The 17,684-nt window shown below is 39.7% G+C and overlaps 1 protein-coding gene and 1 pseudogene across 1 annotated transcript; one reads left to right on the plus strand and one right to left on the minus strand.

The window, feature by feature from the left end:
• Window positions 1-1,910: 1,910 nt before the first annotated feature.
• LOC137271608 (methyltransferase-like protein 27) lies at window positions 1,911-7,948 on the plus strand. The gene is made up of 5 exons (XM_067804050.1): window positions 1,911-2,030; window positions 2,806-2,934; window positions 3,475-3,610; window positions 4,634-4,729; window positions 7,776-7,948. The coding sequence occupies exons 1-5, from the start codon at window positions 1,911-1,913 to the stop codon at window positions 7,946-7,948; spliced, it is 654 nt and encodes a 217-aa protein (XP_067660151.1).
• A 443-nt stretch (window positions 7,949-8,391) lies between these two features.
• LOC137271609 (uncharacterized) lies at window positions 8,392-10,599 on the minus strand (annotated as a pseudogene).
• Between the last annotated feature and the right edge of the window lie 7,085 nt (window positions 10,600-17,684).

Here is a 17,684-nt window from a genome sequence, read left to right on the forward strand (position 1 = left end):
TGGAATCGTTGGTGCAGTATCTTCATACTACCTTTGGATAGGCCATGTATATATGACTCATCTGAACGAAGCTTTTATTGTAGTTACAGACATTTCTTTGCTTACATAAATAAATCGTTCATGCTGCTTGGCGGTAACATGGATTTTCTGTGGAAAATACGTAAAGTACACGTTTGTATTTATCTTACCTCACACATAAATGCCGTTTTCTGATTGGCAGAGTGCTCTCCTGTTATGTTCCCTGTACCCGCTTACGAGTGAGTAACACTTCAATGTACCCCGCCGAGAATGTCGAACTCATTTGGTACTTTGTGGGAGTAATTCTTGCTCTCGAATAACATGGAATCACGTATGATGAAATTACAGATGTCATGTGAATGTAAATTGATGGTTGACAGATAACTCAAAATCTGTTTTCTTGTCTGTAAAATCAAGAGATGACTGCAAAACGTTTGTACATGTGCTTGAAACAATTAATAAATAACATTGAGGCGTTCAGTAAGATAAATAGGTTGTTCGCTGGTTTCTATGGGTTGATGTAACACTGAAGTTTATTTATGCTCCCCTCACGACCAGTGAACAACTTATATTGTACATCCACGCCCCATTCTTTCAAATTTTGTAGATCGATACTCATGACGTTGACCACTGACTTTCATGGTCTAGATTCGATTATTTACAGACCACCGCCAAACAGCTAGAGTGCAGCGTTACACAGCAAACCAACCAACCAACCAACAGCCAGACATCTGTAATTGACTAATAAAACCTGACTATTTACTGTAAATAGAAGTTTCTGTGACAGTGACCATAAGTGACGGACTGTCGTAGTTACAGTTTTCACAGAAGCAGGTGCCCTTCTTCATGTCATGATACTGTTCATGCAATCGATTCTGGAATGATGAGAACTGGTCAGATCAAGGTCATTTGAACGAACATGTATTTCATCAAGAGTGAGTGGGGGAGTTGAAACAGACAGCAAAGTCTTCAGCGAGGAGAGGTGATACGTATCTATGTATCTATTATAGGTAAAATATGCCTGAACTAGAAGATGAATTCCATATTACATTAGTATGTCCTCTTTACAACGAGTCTCGCTGCTGGATGTTTAGCTGAATACTGTTGTGAGAACCCTCATGTTCAAGTGTTTATAGAATTGATGAAACCAAGCCATCATAATGCCGATAACGCTGAGTATATTTCTGCAAAACGAATCATCCCTGTGAACACATAATCATATCAATTGTAATAAGATCTACTTACTCAGTGTGGCGCATGTGCAGGTCTTACTATTTGTCACATGTTGTCCTGTTGTCCTCATGGTCATATAAGTGAGTGAGTGAGTGAGTTTAGTTTTACGCCGCTTTTTAGCAGTATTCCAGCAATATCACGGCGGGGGACACCAGAAAATGGGCTTCACACATTGTACCCATATGGGGAATCGAACCCGGGTCTTCGGCGTGACGAGCGAACGCTTTAACCATTAGGCTACCCCACCGCCCCCATGGTCATATATGTAATATAGGATGATATATACCTGTTAATCTAAACCCATGTACCAAATTCTTACGTCATTCATCCTAAATATAACATAGGATATATATGCTTTCCTAAACGTAAGAGTCAGCCTTTGGGAAGATTATTTTTAGTATTCCAAGGGCACAGTAGGATTATGCAGCTATGTAACGATATGGTTCTTTTTCCGTTACCTGTTCGGATTCCATTCAGCGAGTGCAGGTGCTAATGGTATGCATTACTGTAGCATATTGACGTGAATTTTCATGACATGCGGCTGTTAAGTCACTGTGTCTGGATCCCTGTAATGTAACAGCCTTGGTTTTAAATGTTCTGTATAGAATAAAATAAATAAATTAATTAAGGAAAAAATAAGCAAGGTGTCATTCTCAAGCATGGCCCAGAAGGAGCGTGAACAAGCTCTGGAAATGATATCCTACCTTATAGGGGACGAGGAAACTAGCAGAGATGAGATCATCGACCGGTTTTCCCAAAACAGCCAGCGATATGACAAGGTGAGTATAGTCATAGTGTCAGTATTACTGACACCTCGTGATGGGAAAGTTGAATAGATTTTAATCGTGGATATGAGTTTATCTAATGTATGTGTTGGTTAGTCAAAAAAACAAAGACACCAAAGAGATGTAACTGACGTTAGATAGTTATCTCTAATGGACTAATGGTGAATTGACATGTGCCTTGGAAGTTGCCTAGAGAGGCAACATGTACCTAGAGAGAGACGAAAATCCCAACACTTTCTAATTAGCATTTACTTGGTGTGTCCCTTGTGTGGTCAGCATTAGTCAGTGATCAACGTTTTTATTTTAAAAAAACCCCAAACAAGCACACGAACACAATTCTGTCACATGTCAACCTTCAGATTATCTAACAAAATAAGGGCTGGTCTTGATGTCACATTTGGTCATAAAGACATGCGCAGTCTCACTAAATACAGATGTTGACTATAAACAGCGTGACCAGAATGAATGTCAAACAATCAAAGTGCTATATCAAATGAGAAATGATACTGACTGATTTTCGAAAAGTACCCTGGCATAGCTCTTCCTACACTCTCAGTAATTCAGAAGGCGGGGGTACTGGCGAGTCTATCCTCCGGAATTTTCTTGGTGTGTTCGACTAGGCGTCATTCGTTGTCTAAGCTGCATCTAAATGCATCTAAAGAAGGAAGGACAGGCAAATGATGATGAACCAAACCTGATTGACTGCACCAGGAACATTTGAACCATCTTTGCTGCGTTTCTTTTAATAATAAATATAATTTTGCTTAAGGTTATGGAGACAGTGAACTTCATGGGTCCATTGATCACTGCACAAACAACTGCGGAGCTGTTTCTTAGCAACAGGAAAAATGTTTATATTCTGGATGTGGCAGCTGGAACAGGGCTTTGTGCAGAAAAGGTTGGCAGATTAACAGGGTTAATACAGGGTTATTACTTGTACGTCAATTCCATCTAACTTATATGCTGCGAGGACCACAGGACTATATTCCTTTCTTCCTCTACAGATCCACACGCGCCAATTACGGTTCATTTCGTGACATGAGTACAAGTAATATGTTAGTGATTGATGTGAATAATGCAGACCGAAGTCATAAATATCAGTGGGACCCACAATTTCACTGCAGTTAATAGTAACACTCTTTATAAACATTTAGAAAACAATCGCTGTTAACAAAGGGAGGTAACTCAATGTGACACCACAGCAGTGTCTACGGTAACGGACAAAAGTTGACTAATTCGGAGTGCTTTACAATCCGTGACCAGTCCGTAATAGACAGATTCCATTGTAATTTTGTGCATGCTGTTGACCCCCGGCTATCAGAGGACATCTTGTGAAAGTGAATGTATATTCAGACCAAATGTTTGCCAATAATACCTAATACCTTGAAAACATTTCTCTTTAATTCTTGTCATGAATTTAGTAATGTGTACTTTACAGCTTTACTCTCATGGCTTTCGAAAAATGGACGCCCTTGATCCGTCGAGCAGAATGTTGGACGAGGCAAGGAGGAAGGGTCTGTACGGTCGATACTTCACCGAAGCTTTAAGAGAAAATGCCTTGAACATTGCAAACGGTAACTTGTGGTCTTTTCTGCACTTTTCTGCACTCACCTCATCATGCGAACCCAAGTGCGTAGACTGATGGTCATGCTGTCGATCAGTGGACTGTCTGCTCCAGACCTGATTATTTACAGACCGACCAAACAACTAGAATATTACTGGATGCGGAGTGAGACAAACAAGCTAACGAGTGCTCATGCTACTTCCTCAGTATAGTTTACCGAAGATTAAATGTTTATTTTCAATACGTTATAAAATATGAATACCACCTTTTCACTTTTTGCAGATGATACATGTATGAGACATGTATTTGAAATGGTTCCCATGTCAGTATTGTAAGAAAACTGATAACATCCCCTGCAACCATAACAGATCATATGCTACAGAAATGTTGCATTTTAACACGTTTAACACTAAGTGTAAGTGGACAAAGTACTGTGACTATGTCTCCCAGTCCGCCCAGCTGTTAATGGGTACCTCGTTAGGATGAGAAAGTCACAATAGCTCGGTGCGTCTCGTCTCTGCAAGAGTTGTATACTCCCCAGGGAGTGGGAATTGATAATACGATGTGTTGTTGAGACTGACATCCGGTGATCGAGGAAAAAAAATACCAGCGCCTTGAGCATGCAGCAGTGCGTGAATATGTGCGCAATATAAATACTCATATCATCTCAGATACTTTTCACCTCAGTTTTGACTTTCAAGCCGAATATTTCGGCGTTAGTGTTTGGCGCAAGCATATACCGAATGATACTGAATGAATCACATAACCATATTCATGCCAAAGCAGGCAGGCTGACTTACTGATATCATTAATAAGCATAGAGGTAAGAAAATGTGTTTTCCAAATGAATATTTCATCTTTAGAGTGATGTCCCAAGACACCCCTATCACTACAATTCATTTGATGAATTTCTTTTCTTTGACTATAAAATATCGTATATCCATTGAACTTCTTGTATAAGAATTATCTACATGTATTAATACATCGTGTAAGTATATGCAGTACCATGCTCTAACATAAGAGTATGTTTCAGATACATATGATGCAGTGACAATATCAGCGATGAGCTCAATGGTGTTGATAAAGCTGCCCATAGAAGCATTTGAAGAGCTCATCCGCATTGTCAAACCAGGAAAGTATGCAGCAACGATCACGTTAAGATATACGTTTACCTGTGTAAACCGTGTTTTACCTGTGTTGTTCGGCTAATTACACAACATAGTGTGATCTTTAAAGCAGAATGAGGATTTCCGCGAGTTAGCCAGTATTTATTGTGGGGTCAAATATGTTATAAACAGTCAAACAACAATCTTATCGACATCATTTATCGACCTTAATTATCAATAATTTAATCTTATCGACATTTTACATTTTGATGACTGAATTAATGTATCATATGGTAGAGCTTTTATTTAGAATGCATCTTCATCTTTCAACATAAGGTCCCGAAGGTCCCGGGGTAGAATAGGCCTTCAGTAACGAAGACTTGCCATAAAAGGCGACTATGCTTGTCGTAAGAGGCAATTGACGGGATCGGGTGGTCAGGCTCGCTGACTTGGCTGACACATGTCATCGGTTCCCAATTGCACGGATCGATGCTCATGTTGTTGATCACTGGATTGTCTGGTCCAGACTCGATTATTTATAGACTGCCGCCATATAGCTGGAATAAAACAAAACTCCCCCACTCACTCACTTTCAACATAACATCGGATAATAATTCAGGAACCATTCATGTAATTATTTGTATGTCACATCTCTATTATACATAGTTCCATTTATCACATATCAATATCATTCGGCATATAAATGATTTTCAATACATTTGATGTGTTCATACATGACTGCGATTTATGCACAACTGATGATGACATATATACGTATACGCATCATTTACACATTCAACAAAGACTTGGATCCTATGCATAGCAAAATTCGTTAAAGTGCACTTTTTGCATTATATTTGCCACTTTTGATCATGAACACCATATACATGAGAAATGTGTATGAAACATCTAACATACTCTAAAACACACACACACACACACGCGCGCGCGCACACACACACAGAGAGAGAGAGAGAGAGAGAGAGAGAGAGAGAGAGAGAGAGAGAGAGGGAGGAGGTCATATACAATCATCTCCAACACCATTAAAACTCTTTCGACTGACTGAACAAGCATACCGAAATATGCTAACCTTGTCCTTAGCCGGAAGTGGTTAATACCAGATTCTATATCACACCCTCCCCAAAAGTGACCGTCCCCAGGATAATGCGTACTATAGCTGCGTTCCTTTAACACGATCACGACCAACCGCCATATATAATAAGAAATTATCCTCATCTCAGTAGTGAACCATCAAACGGTACAATGTTCCAGCGAAATATCAGTTGGATTATACCAGGCAAATCGTACTGTTTTGCGAGCTGGAGCTGTGATGGTTTGTGTTCTCACCCTGTATATTGGCGCTCCGATTAAGTTTCACCACAAGTCTCTCATATGTAATGGTTGAAAGAGTCCAAAAATGTTAGTTTATTCGTTCTTTAATTCATTGAATAATTATTGGTCTAAACTTTGAGTTAAATACGGCGACTGTGATGAAGATTTGGAGATTTTACGTGCGCTTTGCTACATTTGTATTGGGTGTAGTTGTGTGCAGTGTTCCGTTTGGTCGCAATGGCACTAATGCATGACATGATTGAATGTCAAGGTACAAAATAAATAAATAAATATATAAATAAAAAATAATAACTAAAAAGGAGATGAGAACTGCAGACATGACATTATATCTAAGTCTGATTGGGTTATAGAAACAAGTTGCCTGCAGTGAAAACGAATCCATGAAGTTCACATTAAACCAAAAGGTTAATCGAATAAAGTTAAATTAAGATTGCGAATCCTGATAACATTACCTTGCCAGTTGAACATTAAAATCTCAAAATTCTTTTCAACTTGGGATAAAAATTGTTTAAAAAACGATCATAATTCAAATCGCAATTATTGGTTGTATTACAAGGGGGTAAATAAAACACAGAGTACATGTATGGTTGGTCTGATCACGTACAACACATGCATTTGTTTCACTGTTCCAACTACAGTAAAATACTTTTATAACGAACTACAAGGGACCACTGAAATTAGTTCGTTATATCCGTAGTAAGCTATTCAAGAAAATCCGTTGAAAGAACAGTAAAACACACTATACAGTACAACACATTCCCACTCAGTTTATTCGTACATTCATTCATTCACATTACGTTCTTTTCACTACAAGGTCAGTAATCTTACACAGGTCACTACGCACTCGTCATTGAAAGGCTCATGAGTATCAAAAGCTTCTGTCCACATTTCTGATGTGTGTGGGAGGCATATACACATGCCTTTTGATGGGATGTACTTGTCGTTTTCTATTAAATCGCCAAAGACCGAGTTGCTGTGCCGGAAGAATGCCATAGTAGGTCGTCAGCGACGAGCTTTACGGCCTCCGGCAATCTGATTGGTTCATAATGGAAACTGCAACTTCACATGGGTGTAAAAACTGGAGTGTGTTTTCTACACAAAAGTGTTAGCCATTGACGTCTAATTTATTGGTCAGATTTCAAAGTGAGCGCCGCTAATTGACACTGATTGAATTTGCTGAAATGACGCTTACCCCCTTGCAATAAACCAAATAACAGCGATCTGAATCTAGGTTCGTTTGTTCAACAACGTTTATTCTTATTAAAATGATTAAGTTTCGCAATCTTAATTTCTCTTTGATTTACTTTTTTGTTTAAAGCGAAGCTCATCGGTACGTTTTCACTGCAAACACACTATAGTTGACAATGAAGCCGTGAGCAGACTGAAGGACCTTTCGGCATGAAATACTGATTTAAGATCAGAAGGTCATACCCATGTATTTAGAAGCGCATAGTCTTTCTGATGTACTTATGACAGGCATAAAAACAAGGTCATACAGGCAGAGAAGTGCCGTGTGCATGTCTGATACGTATCAGCATTCCAGCTGCCACTGCAGTTTGCAAAATGGCAGGAAAGCAATAGTGAAAAAACTTGCGTTCATCTGACTCTGGAGCTGATTGTATATGACTCTCTCTCTCTCTCTCTCCGAGAGAGTGTGTGTCTGAGGATATGTGAGATGTTTCATATACATTTCCCATGTTCTCTCTCGTTTTTCTACAGGGGGTTACATCATTAACACATTTATGCACAGCTTGTTATCTGCTGTGTTACTGAGGGAAAACATGAAGACCCTGGAGGACCAAGGGAAATGGAAGCAGATAGAACTTAAACATTTTCAGCGGCCCGGCAACGGAAATGATGTGGTTTCAGTGCACAAGGTCCTGACATGAGAATATGTGCCATTGTTATTTAGTTTAAATAAGTATTTCTTGTCAATTGGGAGATAAACGTACTGTGTTGGGAAATTAGATGAATGTTATGCAGAATTGATAGTCTCTAAATTTCATTTGGAACCGAACGCGTAGAAATTTAGAGACTATCAATTCTGCATAACATTCATCTAATTTCCCAACACAGTACGTTTATCTCCATTCTACCATAACCGATTTAAAATCGAACTCCTTCCTTCCGCGGAAGGCAATGCGTAATCCGGCATGGCGCGAGAGGCGAATTGAACTCGTCTGTGAAAGGTATTATAGGTGCCTTTCGTATTTATACATCGTAACCTAAAACGTATTGTCTACAGAAAACAAACAACTGTCTATACATTGCAATAATTTAATGCTTAACAGCTTGGTTCAGATAAACAAATCTAAATACAACGGAAACCAGTCTATTTGGATAACCCTCTCCCAACACGATAATGGACTGGTCTCACGTAATTAGATTCCTGGAAAAAATTGTTTACCGTGACGGTACAGTTTGAAATTTGGAAGGAGGCGGACGAGGCAGTCTTTACATTCTGCGCGAGATTGAAATTTGAATTTGAGATGACAGTTGAGGAAGCTAAGGTACCGACTGTCGAATGTGAACCTTGCAGAATTGAAGAATATCTTTTCTGATTGACCGACGAGTCAGTGTTCTAACTCATCAAGGACTGTTGATTACTGTGACCAGTGAGCTTGATGATTTCACGTGCCTCTACCCCGGCATGCGACAACAGAGTGATAGTGGTGGCCCTAACACAATGATTGGTGTAAATGCGACTAACCTGGCATTCTTTTGAAATGGTTTTCATCATTTCTGACAGAGTGTTGTGGCCAAGTGGTTTCAATGTGTACCAGCATGGATCGCCAGCAGTGACATTCTTCCGAGGAAGTTGGTAGAAAGCGGGATTCTGCTTGTTCAATTTTGCAGTGTACTTTTTGAAGGAAGCAACTGGGCATGATGCAGTGTAAGTGGCGTAAATTCGGGGTTTCGCCTGGAACTTATCTTGCACCCCCCCGGGATGATTTTTGGTGGATTCGGAGTGTGTCATTGTTATATACTCCATACCTACATCGTCGGATTCAACAGCAAATGAATCAATCGTCAAATCACGCTGATTTTCATTTCCCCTGCGACCAAAGCCCAAAGTCAAATCAAACCACACCTTTTTCTGCAACTGAACTGGTGTGTCAACAGATAGAGAACTTCTAATTTTAGCGAGATCTGCCTGTGAGATGGGCTCGTGGTGTTGTGCATTGTCTAGACCAAGTTTTTTAAATTTTTCTTAGCATTCTTGTGAAAACATTGTTAGCACTATGGAACTCAATGTCCTGCAAAATATTGATGTTTCTTTCAAACGGTGGAGATCTCAGATGCCTGTGAATCGCCGATCGGATTCCGACAAAAGAAGACTTCGAGTAGAATTTGCCATCTTTTTAGTGCGAAGTTCTGCATAAAAGTGTCGGAGGTGTGACGCCAGTTTTTCTTTGGGAAGTGCTTCAAACTTGATGGATATCTCATGATGTGTTAGCCATTCTAAATGGAAACAAACATACTCTTTACCAGGTAGGCACTTATTTCACATTTTGATGTCATCTTTTCCATAAATAGGACTATTTACAAGGCTTTGTGCAATGTTAAATATTGTTTGTTTATGGTTGGGCATATAAAGAGTGATTGTGTTTAAAAATTGATATAATGGAAGCTTATATGGTAGGAGGTTCTCTCACAATTAAGGAGGAAATAATCGTATTATTCTGTTTTCGAGACAAGGTTTAATGCATGTTTTTTATGACTTTTTCACGTTGAAAAATCCTAACACCCCAGTGTGTTGTCCGTAGGGTTGATTTGGGTCGGCCATCCAAAAAAATGGAGTCCAAGTTAGCTTCATCAATTGTTGCGAAGCGGCAGCGGCTTTCCCCAAAAGTTGTTTGTCTCTCATCTCTTGTGTCTGTGGGAATAATTTACTGGGTTTTTATTTTGAAAAAAGAAATAACAAAGAAAAAAAACCCAATCCATTCACGAGATACAAGTGTAGATCTATTGTGTTGGCAATCTTAATCAGCTGGCCCATTGCACTAATTTGCAGGCCCCGTTTTAACATTGTAAACAAAGCTCGTAAAATCTTATAATAAGTTGTTTTCGTTTTTTTAATAGTTCCGGACTGTTGTGTTTTTCATTACTTCCATTACTTCCTACCCGTGTTTAAGTTCCCATCGCTAACCGTTGTTTCTTCATCCAGGTGCATATTTATTCTGTCCTGGTATGGCACTTTCTGTTATTTCTGAGAATAAACGAGGTTGAAAATGATTACGTATTTATGTTATGTTGTAACGAAATATTTACAAATATTTAAAAAAAGAGAGATGTTTTTCTCAGACTGATCTCTTAGCAGACGACTCTTTCAAACCGATTTATATCCAAATCCAAAATGTTGTTATAATAAGGTTTCGGGGGTCAATTCACCTGAATTGGTTAGGTTTGCCAGGATTGAGTCAAACTCATCATCATCATCATCATCAAATTCGTCCAGGTCTGGGCCATATACGTCTGCAAAACTGCCGACTGAAAATATACCGACATCAAGCGCGTCTGCGATGTTTACATCCGCCATGTTGGTGGTCAAGCGGAAGTAGTCCGGCAGTGTTGTATACGTTCGCCATGAAAACAGGCGCATTTTCAATCGAAATTGATAGTGTCTACTTTTATTGATTGACCAATCAAATTCACGCATTTCACATAGCCATGGTAGAATGTTATATCTAAATACTTTCTTTTGGACAGGGCTGGAATCAGTATCAGTATCGCCTGATTGGCTATATCGCATGCATTTATACATCTAGATATTCCTTAGTGGTGGTTGCGATGTGTTGCAGTTAAGCGATTTGTCAATATTATGAATAAAAGCATAGGAATTCACAAGATAGGTGATATCATGATGGAAGGACATGCTTTCTCCAGCTGTCACGATGTGGTATAAACAAAATATGCAACAGTGGAGAAATGAACAGATGTGAGAGACCATAAATGTAATACATGGAAATATTACATATATCTGCTACACATGTTAAAATAGTGTAACCGGATAGAAGGTATTTCTTTGGATAATCCTTGGATTGGATAATTGCGCAGGTCTCACTCTGAGGGATGCCGTGCAATTGCGCTCACTGATCTACAACTTCCAACGGATCACTAACTTGTAAATAATTACATCTCATTAATGGCTAACACTCCTCATTCTGTTAACGGAATCGGCAAGAAGTTCTTTCATCTCCCGAGTCTGACTTTGCTATAGACATAAAAAGTCCGTGTCAACTTAGCTCATGAATCAGAAGACTCTGAAACATCCTTAAAAATGTGCCCTCAAAAGTCTGCTAACATACTGTGTGATGTATCTCCGGAACTAGATGCATTTCTCGATTAACTCTTAAAAACATTTCAGTCTAAGGAAGCTGTGTCAGTAATATGCTCGACTGTCACAGAAATCACCAGGCCTAAGAGATCGACACGCTGATCTCACAAAATATAAAACTTAAAAATATCTTATCTCTCAAAGACAGATTGAGTTAAAAAGATGAGATCATTCATGACCCGAGTTACCGCCTCGACAAGAGCGAACAGCACTCAAGGCGATCAATATGGATCTCACCCGAACGAGAGCCACCATAGCTAGTAAGCTCCGCAAACGTGCATCAGTCAATAAGGAGGCGTCGTCATGGGTTACACGAGGGGTGATCCTAATCAAGCTACTGGATGGTACTGTTAAAAAGATAACCGACGACACACAGTTTGATGATGTCCTTGAGTAAAATGGTATTCAGTCTCAGTCACTCTGGACATCCGCAGGGGACGTCTCAAAAGTAATCAGGGTTTACTTCCGAGTTAATCTCTTGTTATTATGTTAACCTTTTCCGTCGAAAAAAAATTCTTTAATTACCATTGCATTTTAAAGGTACACACAAACATAGGCAAAGCTGTTACCACCTGATCCATTGGCTCAAAGGGGTGTAGGTTACCCAAAGATTACTTATTGTGTGCATTTGATATAAGCATGGTGGGCGAGCTGGCTAAGGCGCCAGACTAGTGATCCAGCGAGGTTTCGGTTTCGGATCGAGCCCTCCTGTGACCGGGTGTAAAAACCTTGGAGCCACCTTTGTGTGAAGACTCTTTCAGTGTTGTCACAACCCCTAGTGCACAGTACACAACCCTGTGCACTTTAAAGAACCCACGAATCCGTGGCCACATGAACACGTGCATACACCTAGTTGCGGGTACAGCAACGTGCTGTAAACATGGACAAAGTGCTGTGACTATGTGTCCCAGTCCACCCAGCTGTCAGTTAGGTACCTCGTTAGGATGAGAGAGCCACATTAAACACGGTGCGCCTAGTGGCAGCAAGAGTTGTATACTCCCCAGGGAGTTGAGACTGAAATACGATGTGCTGTTGAGATTGACATCCAGTGATCGAGGGAAAAATACCAGCGCCTTGACCATGCACTAGTGCGTGGATATGTGCGCTATATAAATATCCTATATCATAAGCTATCAGAAGTTTCTTCAACTGGGTATGCGTCATCGCCTAGACAATTCTGCCAACGGTATGTTGCCGGCCTTGGTACCACTAACAACGACGGTGACATATATACATATATCTGTAACATACATTACAGAATCTGGCGCCGGGACAAAACGTTAGGGTTGCCGTATATGGCAATCAGTGACAATACACACGGGAAATTCAGTGTCTTGACTGTTACTACCTTAATAAACATCAAGGTATCCGTTATTGGTATGTACTTAAAATGGAAGCTGCTTGCCCTGCAATACTCCAGGATTAAATTTTATGCAAAAGTGTTGTTTTTGCTTTTGTTTTTACTTTGCATGAAATGCGTTAAGTGGTACAGGTGTATCGTTAATTCTCTTTCTTAACTCAAGTTAAACTACAGTTATGGCATTCGTGATACATTACCCATCTATATTTCAACATACCAGCAAATTAATTGCTTGATGGTATATTTTACATGAGAACCAGTTATACCTGTAATCATTTCATTTGCTAATCATTTTCCTATCAAGTTCATTATGTAGATATTTAATGTTGCAATGTATGTTTCGATGTTACAGATCATACTCTCAAGACAACCAAGTTGTGTTGTGCCACCCTATTTGCAATTCATGATGTGTTAATCTGTCCCAGCTATGATTATATCGAATTTGTATGCATGTTATAGTGTTCATTGTTCTTGCAAACATATCTACATTATAACCCAGGTGTTCCATTTATCGACCCATTTTTCAGACCATGATATTTTAACCTACACTCAGCTTACTCAGGAATATATCTGAGAAAGTGATACATGTTATCGTGTTTATCACACATTCACAGATTCTTGTAATCACTTAATCAACACTACCGAAACTGCATGTGCTAGTGGGTGTGCTCAATCCAGGCATAACATTTCTATATGTAGCAGTAACTTACCCCAACAGGCAGTCGTATACACGGTCTCTTCCTCAAAATATTTTGCAAGTTACAATCCAACCAGGATATTTGTATTACGTAACAGATGCTCGCAAATCATGTGCTGCATGTAGATCTATAGCCGATATCTATGACAGGTCACCACACATGTTCAGTAAACAGATGCTCGTGAATCATGTGTTGCATATAGATCCATAGCCGATATCTAAAACAGGTCACCATACATGTTCAGTAAACAGATGCTCGTGAATCATGTGCTGCATGTAGATCTATAGCCGATATCTAAGACAGGTCACCACACATGTTCAGTAAACAGATGCTCGTGAATCATGTGCTACATGTAGATCTATAGTCGATATCTAAGACAGGTCACCATACATGTTCAGTAAACAGATGCTCGTGAATCATGTGCTGCATGTAGATCTATAACCGATATCTAAGACAGGTCACCATACATGTTCAGTAAACAGATGCTCGCGAATCATGTGCTGCATGTAGATCTATAGTCGATATCTAAGACAGGTCACCACACATGTTCAGTAAACAGATGCTCGCGAATCATGTGCTGCATGTAGATCTATAGTCGATATCTAAGACAGGTCACCATACATGTTCAGTAAACAGATGCTCGTGAATCATGTGCTGCATGTAGATCTATAGCCGATATCTAAGACAGGTCACCACACATGTTCAGTAAACAGATGCTCGTGAATCATGTGCTGCATGTAGATCTATAACCGATATCTAAGACAGGTCACCATACATGTTCAGTAAACAGATGTTCGCGAATCATGTGCTGCATGTAGATCTATAGCCGATATCTAAGACAGGTCACCACACATGTTCAGTAAACAGATGCTCGTGAATCATGTGCTGCATGTAGATCTATAGTCGATATCTAAGACAGGTCACCATACATGTTCAGTAAACAGATGCTCGTGAATCATGTGCTGCATGTAGATCTATAGTCGATATCTAAGACAGGTCACCACACATGTTCAGTAAACAGATGCTCGCGAATCATGTGCTGCATGTAGATCTATAACCGATATCTAAGACAGGTCACCACACATGTTCAGTAAACAGATGCTCGCGAATCATGTGCTGCATGTAGATCTATAGTCGATATCTAAGATAGGTCACCATGCATGTTCAGTAAACAGATGCTCGTGAATCATGTGCTGCATGTAGATCTATAGCCGGTATCTAAGACAGGTCACCATACATGTTCAGTAAACAGATGCTCGAGAATCATGTGCTGCATGTAAATCTATAGACGTAGTATGCTTCTTAAAAAGTCAATAAAATCTTAACTTGAAGAGATAGCACAACGAAGTTTTGCTTGTACCTTGAATGGGCTTTCTGGCAATACCAGTCAATGTGACATCTGACTTTTGAAAAAGAAGTTACATAGTATTTTATTTAACAGATGAATTCTGTTTCCACCATCGTTGTCGCCACTAAAAGAGTTTTCTAATGATATAAAAAATGTATGTTGCAGACGAGGATACCGCAGTGAGAAGCAAACACGCAGAGCCTGAACAAATGCGCCATTGAAAGGCCGCCGCCGAAAAACCCGGCGGTATATACGGACGTGTGTAGCGTCTCCGCACGGGGTTGCATATGTACATGTTATACGTCGTAAGAAGCAGGCTTGAAAGGGCTTTCATAGGCATAATGGATGTTAAGGATCGCAAAACGGATATAGAAATTATCACCGACCTCAACTTCAGCGTACAGTGCCGTTGACAAGGAAATCACATGCGTCAACATCTACAGACATGTCTAGTACCTTTGCTCAACGTCGCACATGCACATGTTTCATACATCATTTGGAAGGACTTTCATACGCATTATAGATATCAAGGAGTGCAGGACAGATACACAATATAAAGCTGAAAAAGACATAATATATTAGCTATATAAATAATTGCATAAATGAACAATACATACATTATGAAATGGGGCTGGGGCTTTACCCGGGGCCGGGGCTGGGTGGAGGTATCTTTTGTAATTGACGCCGATACAGGTTCCTCAACGTTTGATGTACCCGCTGCTTGCTTGATAATACCTTGTATAAATGCACACTCACTAGCAGCCTGTAATGGTGTTTTTAGCATAGTATTTATTCACTGTCTTTTGGCCATGTGCAAGACTGGCCATCTTCCGTTTTGCAGCATCATTGGTACATATGTTTGACTGTAGGTGAGAAAGGATTCGACTGATGACATGTAATTTTAATACCACAGAAAAGGGCCTGGATGCCACGGTCTCGTAATTGGATAATTTAATAAATATAGTTGCTTATACTATCTTTCTGGGCGTAAGTCTACCACATGCATCCAGAAGCAACAAAAGTTTTTTCCTGGAGTAACTGGACGCTACAGGAAAGGGTCTGGATGTCAGTCTTGTACTTGGACAATTTAAGAACTACTCTTGCTTATACTGTATTTCTGGGAGTACGTCTACTGGGCGCTACAGAAAAGGGTCTTAGAGTAACTGGGCGCTACAGGAAAGGGTCTTGGAGTAACTGGGCGCTACAGAAAAGGGCCTGGATGTCACAGTCGTGTACTTGGATAATTTAAGGAACCTGGAAACTATTTGGATATAGAAAAAACAAATATTCTTTTTCCGGGAGTAACAAAGTACAGAAATTGCCTGAATATCAATGTCTTCTACATGGATCTCGATATTTTCAGGAATAAACGTTTTTATCCTATGTATCAGTTTGATATACTGAACAACGTAAATGACTTCAAACACACAAATAAAAATCAAGGGAAAAGAAATAAAAGTAAAGTTCACTTGCCAGTAGTGATCGCCAACACTGACTGGTAGTCATCCACTAAGATCACTTGGTCTGTGATGATGAAATTGTAGTGAAACGCATTCCCTTATATTACCACGTTGCAGTCAGATAACCAATGGAATGGTTTAGATGAAGCTCATGTGACCAAGCCTGATGTTTCTAATGGGAAGGCGGAAATTGTAAACTGTCCCATCTCCATTCTATGCATGATGTTCATTTGGAGGGGCAGGGGCATGCCAGAAGGTGTGAATTGCCCATGCCAAAGAAATTCAAGCATTCTATGCACAAGGTTGAAATCAGTGGAGCGACGAGGTTAAAAAATCACAAAATAGCCGCTTGTCAAAAGGAGATGACCCATAGGAGGGCAAGACAGGTGACGAAATTACATTTGTTATGTGGTAAGTCCAGGGTAAGGAAATGTGAACACAGAAGAGTGATATACAGGTAATGAAGTTATAATTAAGTTTACAGGAAGCTGGAGATATACATGTATATACAATCAGTTCATGCCAACAGATCTAAAAGACGTTATGAAACATTATAATGATAATAACAAGGAGATGCGAACGCAACAGAGTAATAAAGTTACTACAGCGGCGTCTTCTGTGATAAATTACAGCTGTCGGAGCATGGGCGCCAGATCGTATATTTGATGCACGTCGTTATATATATAATGGCACGTATATTCGAATGCACAAATGTCATTATACCTTGGCAGAACCGCACTTTCAAGGACTTTCCGGTTCATTTTAAATCTTTCATGTTGAATCACGGATATTGAAATAATAACTGACGGAACATCTCCGTTTTACCACCACAGGCACAAGTACAGTTACATAATGACGCGCATTGCCTGACTATCAGACGTGACTTAAATGCACGTTGGCAGAACCGCATTTTCAAGGGCTTCCCGATGCATTTACACATTAAATTTTGGATGATGGATCATAGCTTCCGTAAGACTGACGGGACATGCGCACTAGATCCCCGATTTTACCTTTAATATGGGCAAGTCCAGTTACACAATCGCACACATGGCCTTACTCTCAGACGCGACTCGAATGCACATTATACTTTGCAGAGCCCCAAGGGCTTTCCACCGCAGTAAAAGTTCTGTCAAGTATATTCATTTCTGTATATAGCTCGACTATCTAATGTTGCACACAAGCATATTACATATTTCCAGAATTCCACATAAATGATGTTGCAAATGATTTATATAGTTGTAAATATTAACGACGCCGGTACAGCCGGTTCAGATTCATGTAAATTCCGTTAAATTATATCACCTCTAGTTTATGTTGCATTTTGCACCTTAATACCAATATAGCTCCAGCACTAAATGTACAACATGTTCGTTTTATACGCTTTAAATGGCTTTCAAACGCAGTATAGAAATGCATTTTCT

The sequence above is a fragment of the Haliotis asinina genome, chromosome 2 (assembly GCF_037392515.1).
Source record: "Haliotis asinina isolate JCU_RB_2024 chromosome 2, JCU_Hal_asi_v2, whole genome shotgun sequence".
In the NCBI taxonomy this organism is placed as follows: domain Eukaryota; kingdom Metazoa; phylum Mollusca; class Gastropoda; order Lepetellida; family Haliotidae; genus Haliotis; species Haliotis asinina.